This window comes from Melozone crissalis, unplaced genomic scaffold (genome assembly GCF_028551555.1).
Source record: "Melozone crissalis strain CALT ecotype California unplaced genomic scaffold, PUWL_Pcris_2 ptg000032l_1, whole genome shotgun sequence".
NCBI lineage: Eukaryota > Metazoa > Chordata > Aves > Passeriformes > Passerellidae > Melozone > Melozone crissalis.
Genome location: NW_026535810.1, coordinates 4921585 through 4945339, shown reverse-complemented (window position 1 = coordinate 4945339; position 23755 = coordinate 4921585). Strand labels below are relative to the sequence as shown.

The 23755-nt window shown below is 41.9% G+C and overlaps 2 protein-coding genes and 1 pseudogene across 2 annotated transcripts; 2 read left to right on the top strand and 1 right to left on the bottom strand.

Moving 5' to 3' along the window:
• Window positions 1–2259: 2259 nt before the first annotated feature.
• Window positions 2260–10582, bottom strand: LOC128940103 (histo-blood group ABO system transferase 2-like; annotated as a pseudogene).
• A 5261-nt stretch (window positions 10583–15843) lies between these two features.
• LOC128940102 (olfactory receptor 6B1-like) lies at window positions 15844–16803 on the top strand. The gene has a single exon (XM_054281403.1). The coding sequence runs from the start codon at window positions 15844–15846 to the stop codon at window positions 16801–16803; it is 960 nt and encodes a 319-aa protein (XP_054137378.1).
• Window positions 16804–20530: 3727 nt separating this feature from the next.
• LOC128940101 (olfactory receptor 6Y1-like) lies at window positions 20531–22362 on the top strand. Its single transcript, XM_054281402.1, has 2 exons — window positions 20531–21444; window positions 22281–22362. The coding sequence occupies exons 1-2, from the start codon at window positions 20531–20533 to the stop codon at window positions 22360–22362; spliced, it is 996 nt and encodes a 331-aa protein (XP_054137377.1).
• Window positions 22363–23755: the final 1393 nt, after the last annotated feature.

Here is a 23755-nt window from a genome sequence, read left to right as displayed (position 1 = left end):
TCATCCCTAATAAAACACTGCAAAACTCTTGGAAACGATGAAGACAGAGCTGCTTTAATTCTGTGGCATCATTAAAACTGAGATCAAATAAAACTTCTTCTTTGAGGTCAAACTGTTCCAAAGACAATTCATTGGCCTGGGAGAGAAATCAAGTGTAAATTCCTCTCTACAACGTGTTCTAGTTTCCTCCCTGTGCACATATTTTTGCCATATATGAGGGGCAGCTTCCCCAGAATTTACCACTTGGGAATGTTTCTGCTTTGGAAGGACTGACTGACATCACGAGGCAATGAGCCAGGAGGACACACGGCCACTCTCATCCTGAGCAAGTCCTTCCAAATCCCCGTCTGTTCCCCTTTCCATCGGGCTGGACAGTGCCTTGTGGAGGGTGGGTTCTGAATTGCCTCCCACCCTGTCCCAAGGGAAGGGAGCAGGCAGGGAGCTGAGGGATGGTTCTGCAGGAACAGAGCTTTCTGTTTGACTCTGCTGCTCCCTTCCCTTGGGGGCAGTACTGGCCACAGCTTGCTGTGCCTTTGGAAGGGGCTGGAGAGCAGGGCCTGCAAGGGGGAGTGTGGAGAGACAGCAAGCCAGCAGAAATTCCATCTTCTCAACAAAAAATCTGATGGGTATTGGTTGTGTCAAACCCCAAAAAGCTCCAGTTTTGCTGCTGCTCTTCAGTAAGGATCCATGCTCAGGGACAGCAGGTGACTCAATGTCAACACAGGGAACCAGGTGTCACAAGGGTGGGCAGACACTGCTCCAGGCAAACTGCAGGAAGAGTCAGAATATCCTGAGTGGGAGGGACCCCCAAGGATCATCCAGTCCCTCCCCTGGCCCTGCACAGACACCCCAACAATCCCACCCTGGGCATCCCTGGGAGCTCTGGCAGCCTGGGGACTGGGACCATTCCCTGGCAGTGCCCAGGGCTGGCTCATGGCAGGAGCAGCTCCAGAGAAGCCAAAGCCACCATGGAGTTGGCTCCTTCCAAGCAGACAAGGAAATGCAAACCCTTCTTTTAGTGGGACAAGCGGAAGCACATCAGGGTCCCAGGAAATGGCACCACAAGGACAAGCACTGATGGAGCTGAGCACTGGGAATAAGTTAAAACAACTGAGGGGATTTGGGGACACCTCTGTGTGCCCTCATTTCAGCTGCTTCGATAACAAGCATGACCCTGCAGGGCCAGGGCTTCCCTTGCTGTCAGCTTTTCCCCATTTGCCATGAGGTTTGTGGTGATAAGTGCCTGCACCTGCGGAGGTGAGTGGGCTGTGGCACAAAACTGAGCCTCCCCAGGGAAGCTGTGGTGGTCCCAAATGCAGTGACAGGAAAATCCTCTGCTCAGGGCTTGTGCCAAGGCTGGTGCCAGCACCCACCTCATGAGTACCACCAACCAACCACCTTGGACTCAGCACCTTCCAAATTCACCCCCTGCCCCCACCCTCCTCAGACCCCAAATCCACCTTCCCAGCCCCAAATCTGCCTCTCAGTCCCAAATCTACCCCCAAATCCCTCCCAAGCCACAAATTCACTCCCCTCAGTCCCAACTCCGCCCCAACCCTAAATCCAAGCCCTAATTCATCCTTGCAGCCCCAAATCCACCTCCAGCCCCAAACTGCTGTTCAGCCCCAAATCCTCTCCCCAATCCCCCTCACAGCCCTAAATCCACCACCCAATCCCAAATCTACCCCTAAATCTCCCCAAAGCCACAAATCCACCCATCTCAGCCCCAATTGTGCCCCACCCCATATCCACCCCGTAGTCCCAAGTTTATCCCCAAATCTGACCTCCCAGCCCCAAATCCTCATCCCCCTCTCCCAACTCCACCCCAAATTCCCCCAGCTCCAAATTCAAGCAAATTCTCAGGCCTAAATCCCCCTTCCTTAGCTCCAAATCCTCATCCTCCAACCCAAAATACACCTCCCAGCCCCAAATCACACCTCTCCCTGCGGCATCTCGCCCCTCCCATCCCCCGAACATTCCGTGCCCCCCAAAACCCAGATTCCTGTTCCCTAAAAGCCAGACTCGTGCCCCCCAAGAGCCAGACTCACGACCCCCACAAAATCCAGATTTGTGCTCCCCAAAAGCATGACTTGTGTCCCCCAAAACTCATACTTGTGCCCCCCAAGAGCCAGCCTCGTGCCCCCAAAAATCCAGATTTGTGCCCCCACAAAAAGCCAAACTCGTGCCCCCCAAAGCCAGACTTGTGTCGGCAGTAGCGGGTTTTATTCTCCGGTTTCTTCTCCCTGGAGCGGGGCGGGCTCAGAGGGCGCAGTTCCCCTCTCCGTAGCGCCGGCACCTCATCACCTTAAGGTAGGTCTCCACCTTGTGCAGGTCCTTTTTGAAGCATGAGAGCAGCCCGTAGTTCTTGACCAGCGCGTCCTCCCCGCGCAGGTGGAGCTCGAATTTCTCGTAGGTGGCTTTGAGCACCTGCGGACCCCGCGGGCTGCGCTCCTCCAGCTCCTGCGGGACAACGGGGACACTCCGGGAGAGGCAGGGCCGGACAGGGGCGTCTCCCAGGGACAAACCTCCTGCCGAGCCCTGGGACAGGTCAGGGGCATTGCCCCCGGTTTTAAATGGGGTTTCAGGTGGGGTTTTGTGTAGCAGGAATCCTTGTAAAGCATATGTATTGTATAAGTGGCTGTGCCCCAGTCCTAGTTATTCTAAATGAGTCACAGCTGCTGCCCAACTAAGGACTCCACAGCTGTAGCTCATTTAGAATAACTAGGACTGGGGCACAGTGTCGTGGTTTGACCGGAAATGGGACATCTGGGATATGTTGTTTTGCTGTGGTTACCAATGGGTGGTTGGAATTTAAGATGAGCACCTAGTTTGACCAGTGCAGCATTTGGATCCGCCTCTTGAGACTACGAACCCAAGGGGTTAAAAGCAGGGCTCTTGTCCCTCAGAGCCCTCTTGGGATTTCCGGCGTGAAGAAGTCTCTCCCCCGGCCCAGTTGCTGTCTGGGCTGGGGGAGGGGAAAGCCACGTGGCCCATCTACGGCAGGCCCGGGTTCGGAGGAAGGGTGGCGGACCCTTGAGCGACCTGTTTATCCCCCCCCCCCCCATTTGGGATGGAGAGAATGCAGCCCGTGCTCGAACTGTATATCTTGAAACTTGATATCATGTGCCGGCAGGCAGCACGGCTGGGAGGAGAAAAGGGGGGGCAGCGGGCAGTCCGGCCGCCTGGGAGAGCTTTTAACCCTTGTGGAGAATGAAGGCTTCGCAGAACATTGCCTTTCCTGGGAAAGGGATAGGAGTGGAAGATGAAGGAAGAAACCAGGCCAGTAAGGGGGGTCTGGCAAAGGGAGAAGAGAGATGTTGAAGGAATGGAGGAAGATGGAGTGGCAGTTTTTGCTGGACTCTTTTTTGTTGTATATCCATGGACTCTTTCCTGGTGATGCAGAGGCTGTATTGCAGGGGGAAGCAGAGGCTCGGCGTCAAGAGAGTTTGGTTTTGAGACCCCTCGGCCCCAGGGGGTATAGAAGACATGGGGGGGGACAAAGGTCCCAGGGATGTGACTGTGCTCTGCTTGGAATGAGACGAGGCATTCTTAAAAGGCCCTGAAGGCAGGCCCCTGCCCCATCCCATGCCTGGTGGTGAGAGCACCTTGGCATGGAAAGGAGATGTCACGAGATAGCAAGATACCGGGCGGATTGCTGATTGTGACAAGAAGTCCGTGGCACAAGGAAGGACTCCGTCTATCCCTTATGAGCTGAAGATTTGATTTTTTTTTCTAAAGGGTGGTGCCAGACCGAGTGTGGATAATTTTTTGGAAATGTAAATGTGTTTGGGAATTGGGTGGGAGGAGGATAAGGAAGTGTTTCTGTGTAGTTTTCATTCTCTTTGTGTGTGTAGTTTAGTAATTGTGTCTGTAGTCTAGTAATTGTGTGTGCAGTTTAGTTAATAAACTTCTCTTTATGTTTAAGTTGGAGCCTGCTTTGCTTATTTCCTGGCCACATCTCACAGCAGATATCAGGTAAAAGGTATATTTATGGGGGCTCTGGCTTTGTCAGGCCTAAACCATAACACACAGCCACTTATACAATACATATGCCTTACAAGGACTCCTCCTACATTTCCCCCTTTTTCTTTTACTGACAGATGTTCAAATATGATACAGATATTTAAGTACAAGACATACATTTCCCACAATCCATATTTTACCCCGAGACTCAAAGGCCTCGTACAACACACACACAGCTCTTTGCTCAAAGGCCGTATTCTTCACAGCTCTTGGCTGTCACAGCTCCTCGACCCAAAGGCTATGTTCTTCCACAGCTCTTGGCTGTCTTTCCCACAGTCCTGGCTCAAAGGCCATCTCACCTAATTCAGCACTCTGATTTCATGGGACCAACATCATCTGTGCTCTCTGAAGTGATTCAAAAGGGCTGGTTCATACCAGAATTGACTTTTTCTGAGTCTTACATCTAAATCTGTGTCCTTTTCCATTGATCTAAAATGATTTGATTACTTTTGCCTAAGTAGCTAGTTAAGTAAATTAGTGACCAACTAACTCAATTCCCCAGAATGCTTCAGCTGAATGTTCACACCAATCTTTATCTGAAAACTCATCAAATCACACAGATTCCTCTTGTCTGGCCCTCTTTCAGTAACCTTTTACTGCCCAGTTTTGGACAAACCAGGTTTGAGCACGATGTTGTCTCCTTGTTCTGTTTTCAAATCTGTATTCTTAAGGAATGAAATTGCAATAAGGCACATACCACCATTAAAATGCCTCCCCCATAAATCTTTTCACCAGGTTCAGTGTAGCATGTAGCAAACACACCTGTGAACAACAGCTCAGCAATGTGCTCAGGCCTTGGGGTCCTTGGCAAGCAACTTTCTCCAGCAGGGCCAGAATGTCACACAAGGATCCTTTTTCTTTGGTGGTCCCCAATCTGTGTCCCTTTCATGATGATCATGAGGCAGATTTTAAGAGCTGAAATGAGGGATGTGGGACTCCGGGTGGCTCTTCAAAATACAGTTTGTTGTATACAAAATGCAGTTTCTTGTATACAAAATGCAGTTTATTCCATCCAAGAGGTTACAGCAGTCCAGGGTCATGGGCAACAGAGCTGTGCCTACAGCTGTCAGCTCCAGAGACCCTTAGTTTAGGTTCCAATGCATTCTATACTTTTCTTTTGGTTCCAATGCATTATATATTTTTCTTTTAGTTACATTGCATTCTATACTTCTCTTTGCTGAGCATCTTCATACAGTAGAACCAATCTATACCTTAACTTTTATCTCTAGCCTATCATAACTACTGTAATTACCATATTCATGTTACTGTTCTCCAATCACTCAACGTTAATACATTACAATTTAAGCTGGAAGTTGTTTTTCAGTTTTCCTGCAGTGGAAAATTCTGAGACCTTTTTTCTACTTGCAACTTCGCTGACTTGTTTGCCTGTCTATCTTTGTGCTTGGTAAAAACATTTTCTTGTTTGAGATGGGTTTATCCTTTGCTCTAAGCCATAAAAACCCCTTCTAACTAACACACCCTTTGCCTCCTTGGTTATCCAGTAAGACTGGCTCAGCAATTCTTTTCTTCTATACCAAAACTTGCTTCCATCTCTATTCCTTCATCAGACTCTACATTTAAAAATCTTTCTGCTAAGCACACATATCTGTGAGACTTTCTTGTCAAACTTTCATCCTTCCCAAGAGCAGATGAGGGAAACTTCAGACAGAGAAGAAGAAAGGCCTCACACTCTTTGTTTGAGGAGCTTTCCTCTGGCTGTGCTGGTGCACAGGGCACGTCCTCTTCACCAGGATGCTGCTGGAGCTCAGCTCTGTGTCCCAGTAGTACTCTGGGGACAGCAGCTGGGTGGGTTTGTGCTGCAGGAGGTACCTGTTGAGGTGGCTCTCGTGGTGCCAGGGACCCTCAATGCCATTTTCTCTGTCCTGCAGCAGCCCTGCAGAGCAGGCTCTGCTCAGCTTGTACACCTCAGCCACGCTGCCCCCATAGAAGCTGGCAGTGTAGTGGAAGTCCCCTTGTCCCTCAGGGACGGCAGGTTGTGACTCAGAGTGTTTCTCAGAGGCTTTGTCCTCCTGCTGTGGGGTGACCTGCCAGGAGCTGATGGTGGCCACCAAGGCATCGATGATCTCCACGCCAATGTGTGCCAGGAGCTGGACATTGATATCCACGGAGTACAGATAATCCACCTCGTGCTGGAACTGGCTCTGGTGTAGGAGCTGAGGATGTCCATGCGGCTCCTGGAGATGTCCTGCCACTTGGGGTCATGCTGGACAGGGATGACAAACAGGTGGTTCTCAGGGGCCATCTCAAGGTGGGAGACCTTCTCGGGACAGTCTGTGAACAGGTAGAAGTTCACGGGGTGCCCAGCAAGGAAGTATTTGTTGGCAGAACTCATGAACCCTTTGATGAACTGGACATAGCTAAGAGACATGGAAAGGAAGAGAAGGGAGAGGCTCCTTCTGCTGAGGAGTGACAGCTTTTCAAATTCATTTTCTTTCTCTTTTTCTATCTATTGCTCCTTTTTATGATGTTAGTGTCCTTTATTTAACACAGCTGCTGGGTTTTTCTCTGCAAAGAGTTTTGTTATTTTGCCTTTTATTATACCTTTTTGTTTCCAACACTACCACAGAAGCCATCCTGCTGATTTTATGCCTTCTAAGCTAGCTGAGCTATCTTGGGTGTGATATAAATCTCCAAGAGCTTATGAGACCTGGCTCAAAGAGGAAAATATTACTCTGCTGTGAGATGTTTTCACTCTTTGGCCAGTTGGGGCCAAGCTCTGTGGAGACTCTGGAAAGAGTCAGGAGTTTTCATTATTATTTTTTATAGCATTCAGTAAGAATCCTTTCTGTATCCTTTAGTATAGTATAGTATTTATAATATAATATATAAAAATTAATAATACATATAATTAATTATTATATGTAATTTTTATATAACATTATATATTGTTATTTTTATATAAATTATATATTGTTATTTTTATATAAGATATACATAGTATATGTAATCATATATGTATAATTTATATATAGAATATATATAATTTTCATTACTATCTTTTTAGCATTCAGTAAGTATCCTTTCTGTATCCTTTGGTATAGTATAGTAATTTTAAGATAATATATAATAATTAATTATATATAAAATTAATAATTATATATGATAGTCAAAGTATATAAAATAAAATAAAATAAAATAAAAATAATAATAAATTAGCCTTCTGAGAACCTGTAGTCAGATTCATCATTCCTTCCTTCACCCCTTGCAGATACAATCATGCTCCACCAGCAGTACTGCAGAGAGGTTTAACTATTTGACAAGAAACAAAGGACAAACCAGTACTTTTCAACAGCAAAAGTGACCACTCCAGTGACCAGGTTCTTCTGCAGATATTGAGCATCCAGGATGTCTCTGCTGAACGTGCCTTCCCAGACAATTGGAGCCAGCCATGGTGTCAGCACCAGCACATCCCTCCTCCTGCAAGGGCTTGGGAATGAAGGCAGGCTTGAGATGGCCCAGGAAATTCATCAAAACAAACACAGATGTAACACTGAATTAATCATTCCAGTCTCACTTTGAAATCACAGCATAGGTTTCTGATTGCAGCACAGATTTCTGAATAGGCAATTCCAGAAAATAATTTATCCCAGTGACCAAAAATGTTAATTCCATAGGTGTTTACACATCAGGTATGATGGTGACTGCCATCACAAAAAATAGTATTTTGATTTTTTGGCTTCTGAGTTGTGACAGAGGATGCAAAAAACTGAATTAAGATAAAATTAAACCAAAATATTTTCAACTTTCATCATCATTACCTGGTTTCCTTTCTGAAAGTAACAAATTACAGATTCTTCATCTATGCATTTTTGATGGTTTATGGAAGAGTTGATTTTCTAGTCAGGCTTCTGTTTCATTCGGTCTGGCTCTCGGCTATCCTGTCAGTGCCACTCTGTGTTTCTGACATCAATGGGATTTCATGGTCATGATATTCCATTGTGCCAGAGCAGGTGCACTTACCATGGAAGCATCAGAGATGTTTCATCTATTTTTCTGCAAATGAAAATAAAAAAAATATTGGAAATATTATACAGGGAGAAATAAAGGGTACATAAATGAATTGTGGCACAGAAGTTTCAGATTTTTTTTTTTATGAGAGATGAGCGCCGCAAGAGATCTTTGTGTGGTTCAATGTCAGTGAGCATCCAGACTCCACCACAAACACTATTTTTTTATTTACATGAGTTCATATACAATGTGACCCTGCAGGGTGGCTCATATCAAAATGGAAATTTGCACTTCCAGGGCATGGATCTGGTGCCCTAAAAGGAGTCTTTTAGGTGAGTGTTGTCCTCATGGCCTGGACTGATCCTTTGGTAAACTCATTCCTGTGGTGGTGTTTGCAGGGGTACCAGGATGAGGGAAGAGATGAGAATCTTGACTCCATGTTTCAGAAGGCTTGATTTATTATTTTATTATATATATTATATTAAAAGAAAATTATATATTAGAACGATACCTAATGAATAGAAGAAAGGATTTAATCAGAAGGCTTGAAAGGAAAGAAATGGAATCATAATAAAATCTTGTGACTGACCAGAGAGTCTGAGCCAGCTGACTGTGATTGGCCATTAATTAAAAACAACCACATGAGACCAATCACAGATGCACCTGTTGCATTCCACAGCAGCAGATAACCATTGTTCACATTTCACTTCTGAGGCCTCTCAGCTTGTCAGGAGAAAACATCCTAACAGAAGGATTTTTCATAAAATATGTCCGTGACGCTCTCCTGTATGTCCATACCTCTTTTATTACTTTTTCATTTTGCAGAATGAACTTACAGGACTGAATCATCTCCAGGGGAGGCTTTGTGTTCCTGAGCTCTGGCTGGGGAGAAAGGGTAGTGGTACCTTGGACAGGATAAGAAGGCAATGAGTCAATGATAAAACCAAAATCAGCCTCTCACCCACTTCCATTGTGACTGAAACTATAAAACAAATCTAACAGAACATTTGTGGGGTCAGTATGGTGATGAGGATTTGCAAATCTCAGCTGTTTCAAGACAGGATGCAAAAAATGTGTATTTTATGATTGGCTTTTGGAAAATATTAAAATGAATATTATATGTGTTATGTCAGAAAGTGATGCTGTATTAATTTTCTAAGTAGTGTGTTAAATAGAGTTTTAGGTTATAACATAATGTTAAAATAGAAACTGTGCCATGTAAGAGACTTTTTAAAGAGAGGACTCAGCAGCCACAGGACACCTGAATCTTTCAGAGAAAGAGAATTTATTGCTCCCTTATCAGAGGAAATGAACTTCTTCCCACCTTGCTCAGCCCTGAAGACGCTGTTAGGATTCAGAGGAAGAAGCTGACACTGACCAGACAGAATGCTGTGTTTGAATGGAATTTACGCATCATGTATGAGGTGTATGAATATGCAACAGGCTGTTGCTTTTAAGGGTTAATCCTCTGTTCATATGGGTCCTTTTTTGGGCTTATTTTGCCCAGAAAGAGGCACCCAGATGTCTGTAACTCTTTGGGGTTTTTTTGTCTCGTATTGTCCTAATCCAAATTGTCAAAATTTTCATTACTCCAATTATATTACTATTTTATAACCATTTTATTACCATTAAATTTTTAAAATTTTATTAAAAAGTGATTGGTGTTTTTCACACAGGAGTTTAGCCTAAAGTTATCTGAAGATCAATCAGCTCTGAGGATCTGCGAGTCATTTAATTTGCCCCAGACTGTTTGCACCAAAGGAAATGTGTGTGCTTTGAGCAGAACTTGGTCTCAGCTGATGCCAGAACTCCTCTGCAGCTGCCTCTTGAATCCAGATGTTCACAGCATCCCTTTGCTCTGGCCATTCTGTGGGATCTGAGTGTAAATTTAAACAAAAATGTGAGCATTTGTGCTCACATTTGAGCATTTGATGCTCTGCTGCAGAGAAAGAATGGCTGAAAATTTGTCCTGATTCCTACAACTGGAACAGATCTTCAATATTGTTCCAGCCAACTCTGAATTAACCCCACCCGCTCTGATTTCAGGCTCCAGAACACTGAATACACACCTGTCCTGGTTTGAAAGGAAGTGAGATTTTGGGAGTTTGAAGTCAAACCAATCAGTGCTCAGATTTCAATGTTGGCATGAAACCAACCACCACGAAACAACATTTTTAGATTGAAGAATACTTGAAATATTCTCGATATTATATATATATATATATATATAAATATTATATATACCATATATTTTATATATATAATATTATATGTAAAATGTATATTTTTATATATAATATATTATATATATTATATATAATTATTCAGACTTTTAGAATTTCACAGAAAAGATTAAAAGTGTTCACACCTTGCTTATTTTCATATTTTGAATGTAAAAGGAGATTTTGAATTTGTGTAAATTCAAAGCTTACATTGTACCTGCATTAGTTAGAAGAAACCTGTCTGAGTCTGGGCAGTAGAAAGAAATTCTTGTTGAGAATAATTGTCAAAGGTTAAACACCCACCAGATTGCACCAGTGATCCCTGCTGTCACTAGAATAGCCAGGCCATGTAATTTTGTCATTCCCATCTCCTTAGTGCTGCAAAGCAAGATTGTGAACTCTGGATTGACAGCAAAGTGGGGAAAAAACCCAAAACAAACACAAAAACAAAAAGGCAGCAAGTACTGGTTATGAAATACTGAATAAGTATTTTGTTTTGCACTGCAAGTCTGGACATAATACAGAGAAAAATTAGTTTTTCTAGATAGAAAGTTTGACATCTAGGTATTTATAATACATACTACATATTTACACAGTGAGCTCTCATTATACAATAGTATAGTAAACCATTTTTAATTGTTCAAAGCAATAATTCTCATACCAGATTTTCTCTGAAGCAGGTTTTATTTTTTCCCCAGCCAGTGCCCTCTCTGATCTTGGTCTTTCTTTCTTCCTTTCCCTCTGTCTCCGCCTTTTTCTGTTGTTTTTCTATTATATTTTGTTATTTTATTTTTTAATTTTATTTTATTTATTTTTGTCTAGCTCTCCTTTTTGACTTTGCTGCCTTGATTTTCCTGCTCTGCCCCTCACTGCTCAGTTCTCTTTTTTTCTAATTTGAAAGTCACAGTCCTTTTCTCTGGCTCAGCTTCTCCATCCATTCTGGGGCTGTTCACAACTGGGGTTCAGCCACATCTTCCTTTGTCCCAGCCTTCTGAAATGTCTCTGGGGCATTCTGTGTTTCAATATTGACCATCCTCTGATTTCAGCATCTCCTCCTGCTGTCACCCGTTTCTCAGCCTAATTTCTTATCTATATCACAATTTTACAAGCCATGAGTTCTACAGCATTTCACTAGCAAGCTACAAAATAGCCCCGTCTCTCTCTCTACAAGGTCTTTTTAGGGGAAAAAAACTTATCCAATTAAGAAATGACGCCTCAACTATTTCTGCTTTTAACCCAATAACCAATCACCTGTGGCCCACAATGTGGATATTTTTTATCCAAATACACAAAACCACCCAAACCCATGGATAAGAAGGTGAAGGGGAAGGAGGAGAAGGAGAAGGAGGAGGACGAAAAGGGAAGGAAGAGAAAAAGGAGGAGGAGAAGAAGAAGGAGAGAAGGTGAAGGAGGAAAAGGAGAAGGGGGAGAAGGTGAAGGAGGAGAAGGTGAAGGAGGAGAAGGTGAAGGAGGAGAAGGGGGAGAAGAAGAAAGAGAAGAAGAGAGAAGGAGAAAGAAGGAGAAGGAGGAGAAGGGGAAGAAGAAGGAAGAGAAGAAGAAAGAAGGAGAAAGAAGGAGAAGAAGGAAGAGAAGGTGAAAGAGAAGGAGGAGAAGGGGGAGAAGAAAAAAGAAAAGAAAGGAGAAGAAAGAAGGAGGAGAAGAAAGATCAGCCACCACCCTAAAACCTCCATCTTGCTCTATATATATTACTATATTCTAAACCCTTAAACTCTAAGTTTAAGGTGATATCACCCTGTGATATTACACACTTCTATTCAAACTCTACACCCACAATCCCAGTTCTATCATTCCATTTTGGAAGCTTCTCCATGGCCTCAGGTCAAATGCAGTGTTCTCTTGGAGGTCAGTGCCTGGCAGCACAGAAAATCCAAAATTCTCATTTTCCAGGGTTCCAGCACTCACCTGTGGTTCTCCCAACGCTCACACCCCAGCAGCTGCAGCTCTCTGCTGCTCCCAGCCCTGCTGAACCAGTACCAGCTCCCAGATCCTCCTGTGTGTGTGTCAGCCCTGGGCTCGGGGCCAGCAGGAGCCTCCACCCCAATCCTCACCTTTTGTGGGAGTGCTGACACCTGAGCAATGGGGAAACAACAAGAAACCTGCAGCAGCCAGTTATTCCCTGGCACTGCAACCTGTGTGGGTTACCTAAAAACAGAGCCAGACCAAATTAAGGGGATGAAAAGTGGTTTTATTGATTGAATATGGGTGTGTATTGAATGTTTGGGTGTCTTCTCTCTGGGCTGTATCTCACTCTAAGTTGGAGTCACGTGCAGTGAGTTGGATTTCCCCTCTTAATGGTGTCTTTCACACCTAAAAATATTATTGATACTTAATCCTTGGGTACTGCTGTCTCTGTGGAACCTCAAGTAATATTAAAGACCAGTGCAATAATTATTTAATGTCCTGGTTGAGATGGAGACAACAAAAAGCAACACACTCCATTTTCAGAAGGCTTCAAACTGTTCTTATTATGGCCTGCATGCTTTTTATACATTCTTACAAAGCTCATAAGTTCACACTTTACTCATTGGTCACCAGAGACAAAGTGCTCATTGGAATATGTAGTTGAAGTTTCTCTTATTCTCCTTCTTTCTTTCTTGGTTTCTGTGTCAGCAACCTTGGTAGAAAATTCTTTTAGGGGTAAACATGGATCCTCTTCTCAAACTCCTCTCTGGCTCACAGAAGTCACTGTAAAACCTCTTCCACAATTTAATGGACAGAGAAACTAAAGCATTGATAAGTGAAGAGTTTTACCCATCATGAGCCACCAGCAAAGTACAAGTATCCTGAGTTCTGCTCTTATGCTTTGTCACACAGACACAGTGACTTGGGAGAAGGAAGAAAAAAAGTATGAAGGTGCTACAATAGTTAGCACATAAAAAAATTAACAAGCAAACAACCAACAGCAGCAGAGCAACGCTTTCCATGAGGTTTAGAAAAAAGAGGGGAAATTATTCCCTCTAATTCTGTTCCCAGCTCTCTTGGGCTTTGAAGGATAATGTACTGGGAGATATTTTAGCATCCTGGGAAATCTCCTGCTCAGCTGAAGTGACAAAAGCCTGCAGGAACTGTTTGTGCTCACAGCTTTTAACAAAGCAGCCACCAACAAAGCAGCTTCCAGCCACTGGAGAGAGACAGAACAGCACAGGGGTAAGGTTTAGCTTAGTAGAAGAGAGACAAGCATAGATATGATCTCTCGTTAGACAAAAAGCTTTTAATTTATTTTTCTGTAGGTTTGTTAGAGCTGTTTCTTCTCATCTGATCTCACCTGAGCTCTGAAAATTCCAACATAAGTTGTGAGTGTCCTGGAAATGGCATTCCCAGTTTTTATCGAGAATTGGAGCAGGACAAGGGAGAATGGCTTTGAACTGAAAAGGAATAAGTTTAGATTAGATATTGGAAAGAAATTCTTCTCTGGGATGGTGGGGAGGGTGCCCCTGCATCCCTGGAAGTGCCCGAATCCAGGTTGGACAGGGCTGGGAGCAGCCTGGGACAGTGGAAGGTGTCCCTGCCATGGCAGGGGTGGGTTGGGATGGGCTTTAAAATTCTCCCAACACAAACCAGTCTGGGATTCTGTGATTTTGTGATTTTGGCATTCTGTGATTTTGTGATTCTGTGATTTTGTGATTCTGGGATACTGTGATTTTGTGATTCTATGGTTTTTTGATTCTGTGATGCTGTGAGCACTTTTCAAGAGAAACATGGACATTTTTCTCAAAGTGTGAGAAAGAAGAGAAAGGGATTGCTTGGAAAGGAAAGCAGATTTGGATTTGACAGATTAAAAGACTAGAAATATTGAAATTTCTAATTGTACTTGATGTGCTTTTAAAAGTCTTACGACCTCTGTTGAGAGTATAAGTCAAATATAACCTTTCCCTCACTCTCTCTCTGTGTTTTCTATGCAATAGCAGTGCTTCTGGGCATGTTTATGTGGTCAAAAGGCATTTTTATTCTACTTTCAGTGGACTAGAATGTAAAAAACATTCACCATTATTTTTACATTGAAAAGCTTCATTCTTGAAACATGGAAGTTGGCTTTCTGTGCCACCTGAGAGTGATCTGTTAGTTGAGGAAGGTATCTGAAATGCTCCAGTTAATCACCCTTTTAAAATTAAAAGTAGAGTCAGTCAATTCTGACACTTTCAATTCTTTTAATTTAAAATTAAAGTAGTGCCAGTCAATATTCTAAGGTACTTTTAAAGTAGATCTGGAATTTTTAAAGTCAATAATAGAATGGGGAACTATAATTTTTCTTTTTTTAATATCCTTTTGGTTCAGGCACTTCTCGATTATGGTTTGTATTCTATAGCCTGCTAAATCACTTAAACGAGGTTTTTTCCTTGTTCTGCTTGAATTTCTACTGGCTACATTGAAAAATGAGTTACCCGCCTTTCCTGTCAGTATTTACCACAGCTTAAATCTCATGGAACACTGGGAGATGTGAAAGCCATCCTTACAAATGAATTTGTATTTAGTATTTTGTCACTTTATTATCTGAAAGCAGTGATGTATTTATTATGAAATATGTTAGTTATGTAATCAGATTGATTCTACAGAGACTATCTATATGCAAGAGAAAAATTTAATTTGAAATAAATATTTTGAAACTCAAATAATGATATCACAAAAATACATATTTCTTTTTCTTCAGAACATTAATGGATTTTTTTTCTCTTAATGTCTTCTATAGAAAATATTTTGTGAATAACAAATAATGAACATCATTCTAGAAAGTCAGTTGAGTATTGGATAGGAATGTGCAGGAATATGTAAAAAAAATGTTGTTTGAAATCTTCCCTAAGAAGTGAAAATAAGAGGCATAAACATCATACTTCAGGTATTTTGTGAAAAATTAAGATTAATTCTATCAATTAATGCAAAAGATCAAACACGCATTTAATAATGTTGTCTCTTCCCCTCTGACTGTGTTTTAAGTGAAGATAAGGTCTGTGAAGAAATCAGTGAAGCCTAACTATTTTCTTGGAGCCAAGATTCCAATCACCAATCCTGCTGTAGGCCACAAAAATAATTCAGAAGTTAAATAATAAGGAATGGTTAAATAATAAGGAATGTCAATTAAATAACTGGTGTGGAATCTCTAGTTAAACTGTATATTTGAAAGTCAGGCATGAAGAGGATGCTTGGGGGAGATAATACAAAATGTTCCCTTATTTCTTTCCTTTTTGCTCCTCATACATTCTATTGTATTTGCAGGGATTTTCATGGCAGGGAGGAATGATGAATCTGACTCCATGTTTTTAAAAGGATATTATATTACATTACATTACATTACATTACATTACATTATATTATACTATATTACCAAATGCTAAAAAGATAATAATGAAAACTCATCATTCTTTTTAGAGTCTCGGCACAGTTTGGCACTGATTGGCCAATGAGTGAAAACAACTCACACCAGAATCCAATGAAACAATCACCTGTGGGTAAACAATTTCCAAACACATTCCAGATGAGAGAAACACAGGAGAAGCAAATGAAATAATAATTGTTCTCCTTTTTCTCTGCAGCTTCTCAGGAGAAAAATGCTGATCAAAGGGATGTCTTAGAAAATGTGAATACCACAACATTCCAGGCCTTCAAGGTCATCATGGCACAAGAAAATGACACCCACGTCCATGAGTTCATCCTCCTGGCATTCCCCACCAGCAGAGAGCTGCAGGCTGTGCTGTTTGTCATTTTCCTGGCTGTGTATTTGCTGACTGTCACCGAGAACATGGTCATCATCACCTTGATCATCACCCACCCCCAGCTCCACAAGCCCATGTACTTCTTCCTGGGCCACCTCGCTTTCCTTGAGGCCTGCTACATCTCAGTCACCGTTCCCAAGCTGCTGCTCACCTTGGTGGTGAGGAACAAGAACATCTCCCTCACAAGCTGCATGGCCCAGCTGTACTTTTTCATCGCCCTGGTGTGCACTGAGTGTGTCCTGCTGGCGGCCATGGCCTATGACCGCTACGTGGCCATCTGCGCCCCGCTGCACTACGCCCTCGCCATGGGCCACGGGGCCTGCCTGCAGCTGGCCACGGCCTCCTGGCCGCTTGGCTTCCTCATAGCTGTGCTCAAGGTCTCCTTCATCTCCCAGCTCTCCTTCTGTGGGCCCGGGGTCATCAACCACTTCTTCTGTGACATCAGCCCGCTGCTCAACCTCTCGTGCGCCCAGCGGCGCCTTGCTGAGATGGTGGATTTCATCTCGGCCTTGTTCACTTTGTTGATCCCCCTCTCTGTCATCATTGTTTCTTACACCTGCATAATCAGGACTGTTTTGCTCATCCCCAAGGCTCAGAACAGGAAGAAAGCCTTCTCCACATGTGCTTCTCACCTGGCTGTGGTCATCATTTTCTTCTCAGCAACTCTCTTCATATATGCTCGGCCCAGGCGTGCAGACTCCAGGGATCTCAACAAGCTGGTTTCCATCATTTATACCATTGTCACCCCGATGCTAAACCCATGCATTTACTGCCTGAGGAACCAGGAGGTGAAGGACACTTTGCTGAAGGTCTTGTGTAGCAGGACTGCTCTCTCCAGAGTTTCTGCCTCTGATCACTAATGAATTCTTGGGAGATGATCTTCCAACTGAATGTGTCTGAATTCTATGGAAACCTAATAAGATTTTTACTTTGACAGAAAGGGTTATTGGGGTTCTCCAGTTATTGGTTATTGGAGTCAATCTGCATGTTCAGCTAAAATCTCTGAATCTATGTGAATGTAAAAGGTTTTTCTAACTGAACACATCACACATCATTTCCGAGGAGTGGAAAAGGCAATAACCATAATTGTCCTCTCTGAATGTATTTTGTTGGTATGCATCAAAGAACAAAATTGCATTCTGACCTTGATTCAACTTAACATGAAACTAGGATTCAAGAACTTGAGGCACCAAAGAAATAGTTATGTCAGCTTTCTTCACAGGAATGAGGATGGGAACTTCAGTCATTTTAGATAGCTGTGATAGGAGACCATGAAAGTCCACTGAGAAGTTTCTTCTTCATTAACTTCAAATATAACTTTGGGAAGTAGCTCAGATTCAGAAAATAAACCTTTACTTTTGGGGAAGAGGGTTAATTTGCACAGTTTCATTTCCATTTTAAATGCTAAATCAACCTCCTGATTCTTAAATTTTTTTCCTGTGGTCCTTCAACATCACATAAGGAGATATAAGCACTAAGAGAAGAATCAGTTGTCTAAGCACAGATCTTTCCCCAAGGAACATTCAAAGGAGAGGGTCAGGAAGAATTTGAGGGTAATTTAACACACAGACACAAAATCTTGCATCATCAGCCTGATGGTAAATGATCCTGGGCTCTGTTTGTTACCCAGGACTAAATCAACAGTACTGTGTCCAGTCTGAAACTTCCCACTAGAAGAAAGACAAAAATGGAAATTCCAGCAGCGAGTTACCAAATGACAGAAGGGTGGGAGCACACAGAGAGAGACAGATGGGAGCAGTTTATTAGAAAAGAGAATGTTGAGGAGGTGTTTAGCTGCAGTCTGCCACCACCTGAAGAGGATTACAGAGGAGATAGAGGCAATTCTTAAGTGGGCATGCCTGAAAAGACAAAAGCAACAGGAACTTGTTCCAACAAAATTAAATTCAGATAAGATAGAGTGGTGAAGCACCACAACACAGTCCCAAATAGGTCAAGAAATCTCTGTCCTTTGAGCTTTGCAAAGCTCGACCTGACAAGTCCCTGAAACTCTGAAATATGTTTGTGACAGCAGAGCGAGTTAAAATATTCTGTAATTAAAGTTCTGCCTTTCCAACCCGAGTTTTTGTATGATTCTTTGATCTGGATGTCAAATGGAAAACTCTGTGGCATGACAAACTGCAACAGAAATTGATGTTTAGGGAAGTGAATCTGGTACCCACAGATTGAGCAATATGTTCAATCCTATCCAGGGAATGGATGCTCTGCAGATGATCCATGTCACTCCTGGATGCAGTACTCCAGATGTTAATATATATTTATAATTTATAATTTTATAGCATAACTCTGCCCATGTCTCTGTTACATCAGAAGTGCCTTGGTCTAGCTGAGAGCTGAAAATGTCAGAGGTACTAAAATCTCTCAGGGAAGCTGTTTAAGCACTCTGACCTCACATCCAATGGCCTAAATAGCAGTTACTGAGTTGCAAAGCATTGTTTTTATCCCTTTTTATAGCTTGTCACAGCCTCCAATACCCCATATTTAACAAACCCAATAACTTCTTTTCATGGTTCATGTACCCTGAGTCATATCTTCACATCCTAGCAGGCCTTGGTAAGCACCTCTCTAGTTAATCCACATTTTCCTTGAATTATAAATATATATACACATATATAATATAAATTATAATTACATAAATTATAAAACAATATAAATTAAAATTATATAAATAAAATTATATAAATTAAAATTATGTAAATACCGGGGAACCCAAAACTGGTCCATGGTAGTTGGACCCTCATCAGCCTAACAGAAATGAGGTAAGAACTAACACTACTCCCTTCTCCATGCACTGACATTATTTTAAAGTTGTCTTTTTTATGAGGTTCCCTTACATTCCTGAGCATGCACATGTGGCTTTGGCCAGAAGTTAGAATTCAGCAGCACACCATAAGGTATGTCAAATGTCACTAGATTCTTACATATTTGCAAAATAAATCAAACTATGCCCTAACAGCCAAATAACTTCTGTGATTCCGGCTCTCCTAGATGCTAAAGTCCCATTATTTTCACTGTATGAAAATAATTGTAATTTTAAATGTAATTAATGTAATTTCATGTAATAAACGTAATTTAAATGTAATAAATGTCATTTTAGTCATGGTTCTGGCTTAAGGAAGATATCTAATTAATATGAGACCAAGTGGAGGGAGATTTTACAAACAGCTGCAGCATGGAGGGGGAACCGCATCAGGTTTTGTACTTTTCATGCTATAGAATCCTGCAGCAGCTCCTCAGCTCTGTTTGGGAGGCAGCTGACCTCACCAGGGGACAGATAAATGTTATCTCTGATCCTCCTTTTGCTCTGAACACATTTGTAGTGTTTTAAAAAATTAAGAAAATGCATAACTTGGCTATTTGTGGGGGTGAACACAACTCCAGTGTGGGTGAAACTACACTTATCCAAAATCACTCACTCCAAAAGCCATTACCAGTTAAGGTCACTGATTTAGATTAGGACATTAAAATATTTTTCTAGATTACCTTTTGGTAAAAGACTGCCATGTTCCCTGCCTCAGGGTATGTTTTTACTTTCATCTGCCCTATAAAAATCAGCAGACACTAGCAGGTATTCTTTCATTGTTCAGTGTCTCAGAAAAAAAAAATCTTCAGAGTTTCTTCTGCTCTGCATGGAATCACAGAGGAAACAATAACATCCCTCCTCTTTCTGTGATTGCTTCCATTGGGAGGTTACCACAATTGCTGAATCAGACCTCATGAGACACCACAGGTAAATAAAGTGTTGATTTCTCTGTGCTGGTATAGATCACAGCACTGACATATCAGTCCACATTTCAGCTGTTCCCTACTGATCACATTCTGCAGCACCAGTGGATTCACACTACAGGAGGTTGAGAACAGTTTTGTTTTTAACAGCACAGGCTGAGCCACTCTTATTTTTGAAGGATTAATCTGAGGTAGCTGCAAACAAACCAGACCTAAAATTGGAATTTGCTTGTACTTATGCTGTATCTGAGATCTCTGTGTACCATCTCCATAGATTTGTGTAGATGCAAGTGTGCTCAGAGCCAGATACAGAAACCTTTAGTGGGCTCTTTCAGATGTATTTGGAGAGGTTTTTTATTTTAAAAATGAATATATCCTTATGCTGCTTCACATTTCTCTTACAGTTCCTGGGATATATATGATAGAACTTTAGAAATGTTTAGATGTAGAAACTAAAGCATTGGAAATGTGAATGTCTGTCTATAAGCTCATAACCTGTCACTTCTTTATACTGGATGGAAAATATATTAGCATCAGTCATCATTTGTCTAAGGTGAGATTTGTAATGTGTATTTATCTCCATGAAATGTCAATTTGTAATGTATATTTATCTCCATGAAATGTAAACTTAAAAGCATGTTTTAATTTCTAAAATGAAAAAAATTCTGAAATGAGCAGATAAATTTCACAAAGTTCATTTCTAAAAACCCAGCAAAAAATGTCTGAACTTTTACAGAGTCTTTAAGTGGTGGTGTAACTTATGGCTATGAATTTAAGCCTGGTAGTTAGGTGTGATTGCATTAATTTATTGCAGGTGGATAAGGTTCATCTTTCTTCTACAGAATGGGTGGGAGGAATGAAACCAAAGTCATGTATTTCTTTCTCCTGGGTTTTCCCACCACTGGTGAACAGCAGCTGCTTCTCTTCTCTGCTTTACTTCTGGCTTATTTATTAACTGTGTTGGAAAACTTCCTCATCATTCTCATCATCCAAAATAACCACAGCCTGCAAAAACCCATGTATTTTTTCCTAGGGAATCTGTCTTTTTTAGAGATCTGGTATGTCTCTGCCATTGAGCCAAAGATGATCAGAGATGTCCTGTCCCATGACAAAAGGATTTCATTCCAGGGCTGCATGGCACAGCTGCATTTCTTTGTGACTTTTGTTTGCACTGAGTACGTCCTGCTGGCCGTGATAGCCTTCGACCGCTTCGTGGCCATCTGCAAACCCCTCAGGTACGCCCTGATCATGAGCCCCAAGCTCTGTGCTCAGCTGGTGGCTGCCTGCTGGATGTGTGGCTTGGCCACCTCTTCCATCAAGCTGGGCTTCATAGCCAGCCTCTCCTTCTGCGAAGTGGACAAAATCAATCATTATTTCTGTGACATTTCCCCCCTCCTGAACATCTCCTGCAGCGATTCCTCTTTGGCCGAGCTCGTGGACTTCACCTTGGCCCTGCTGGTCATCATGCTGCCTCTGTGCGCTGTGGTGGCCTCCTACATCTGCATCCTCTTCACTGTGCTGAAGATTCCTTCTTCCCAGGGGAGGCAGAAGGCTTTTTCCACCTGCAGCTCCCACCTGACCGTGGTGGTTTTGTTCTACTCCACCACTCTTTTCACCTGCGCCCACCCCAAGCTCATGTACACCTATCGTGCCAACAAGCTGGTGTCACTCCTGTACACGGCGGTTGTGCCACTTCTGAATCCTCTCATCTACTGCCTTAGAAACAAAGAGGTCAGGGTTGCCATGAGGAGGACTTTTACTTGCAGAAGAGACACCAAAGAAATCAACTGAAGGGGCTTTGCTCATGAAGATCAACGGCAGCGCTGAGGAGATGAAGTCAGGAGGTCCAAACCTTAATCCGTGCAACCACCACTCATATTTATTGAACTAAACCTTGATATATTTATGTATATACTATGGTTTTGACTCGAGATGTGTGGGTTTGGGGTTTTTTTGCTTGTTTTCCTCCTAAGAATCAATGCTGTCACCTTTTCTTAAAAGTCTCCAACTGAATGACTGCTGTTTTTAAAGGTGTTTGGAAATGCTGGAAAATAAAGCCCAGATTTGTTTGCTCTAAATGGAACAGAGTCCAGAAAACACTGTAAATGCATGTGAAAATCAGTTATGTGTGATTTATTTAGTTCAAGATTTTGTGATTATCCCTTGAGAGAGATAGGCAGCAGCAAAGGATGGGTAATTGTAACATTCTTAGATTCCTGGTGTAGGATAAAAAGAACCATCCTCTGATGAAGAAAATGTTTCTACTATGGCATTAGAGAAGGTATAATGTGAATATTCACATGGTACAGCTGCATTGTGACTTGGCCTCTGTCTCAGCTCCACAACTCCTTCCTGAGTTTTTAATTTAAATTTTGCAAGGTTTGAAGTTCCTTTAATGCAGTGATTTGGCTATACACATTGACTGGTTTTAAAGCCCTGATCTGAAGTGATTGTTTTGAAATAATTTTAGGAAAATCCTTCAAATACACTGGGAAGAGGATTATCATCCAATTATTATGGGGTTTATGTACACTAATAATAATATTGTTAGATAACCTGAAAAAAATAATTCATAATTTATTCAACAGAGGAGGTACCTTAGGGAAGGAGAGAACACAGAAAAGTCTTACACAAACACAAACCTTTTGAGAATGCAAGTTCCCTCTTGCATCTAAGCTTATTTCTGGAAATTTTCCTAATAAACACTTTCACAAATTCAAGTACTTTTAAAGTACTGTAAATAAGTCACTACCCACAAGTTAAGAAGGTAAAAACAAAGTCCAATCTCAGCTTTTGGGAAACTTTCTCTTAATCTCACTCTCTGCGTGCAGATGAGAGAAACTGATAGGAACGTATGCAAATGTAAGATAGTCTGGGTTTAGAAGGCACTGATCAATTGTCAGTCACAAAATATGGGAAGCCATTATATCAAGAACAGAAACATCTATTTCATGCAGATTTATTTAAAACCACGTGCCAAAACAAAGAAAATTTAATATAGTTTGCTGTAACTAAATGGGACACTCCTGTGCTGAGAAGAATGCAAATTTGCTTTTTGAAAGACAGCCATGTCCTAGGGTGTGTGAGATACCCAAACAGGGGTTGTGAGATGTTTTTCCCTTCCTGGGGTGATTGCTGCCCCCCACAGCAGTGTTCCCTTAGAGGCTGGGCCCTCACCTGAACCAGATTTCTCAGTTTTAGAGGTGAGCACACTCCTGGAGTCAGAGAAGAAAACACATTTAGTGAAAACTTGCTTTTGTTTAGAGAGGAGAACCATTATTGCTTGGGGAGAAGGCAAGGGTGTCTGTTCTATTTTGATAATCTGGAAGAGGTTTTACAGTGACTTCTGTGAGCCAGAGAGAAGGTTGAGAAGGGGATCCATGTTTACCCCTGAAAGAATTTCCTACCAAAGTCCTTGACATAGAAATCAAGAAAGAAAGCAGGATAAATAAGACAAACCTGCAGCTGCCTCTTCCAATGAACACTTCATTTGTCTTTTGTGACCAATGAGTAAAGTGTAAACTTATGAGTTTTATGAGAATGCATAAAAAGCATGCATGCCATAATAAAAACAGTTTGAAGCCTTCTAAAAATGGAATGTGGCTTTGTGTTGTCTCTGTCTCAACTACAACAGAAGGAAGCAGATTCTAATGGTTAATGAGAATCTTGATTAGGTCCACAGTGTTTTGCTGAGCAGAAAAAAAATCTACAAGAGGCAGGAAGGGTTCTGCATAAGAAGCAGTGAAAAAAGTAGGGGTAGAAGACGCACAGAAACAGCTTTACACTTTATTGCTTGTGTTTGTTATTTTATCTCTTCTATTCCTTATAGTTTTCTACTTTTGCAGGCAAATAAAAATGGCACAAGGGAAAAATATCTCATTTGAGATTTCAGATGTTTGCTGTGAAGGTCCAGGACTGTGGAAACTGAATCCCTGGGTTTTTTTATGTACACTTATTAAAGTATACATAAGCAACATGCTAAGGAGAATGCTCTTAGAAGCAGTCAGAGGAAAAACCAGTGATGTATTGATTACAAGAGAAAAGTCAGCTGAGTAGAAAAAATGTTCA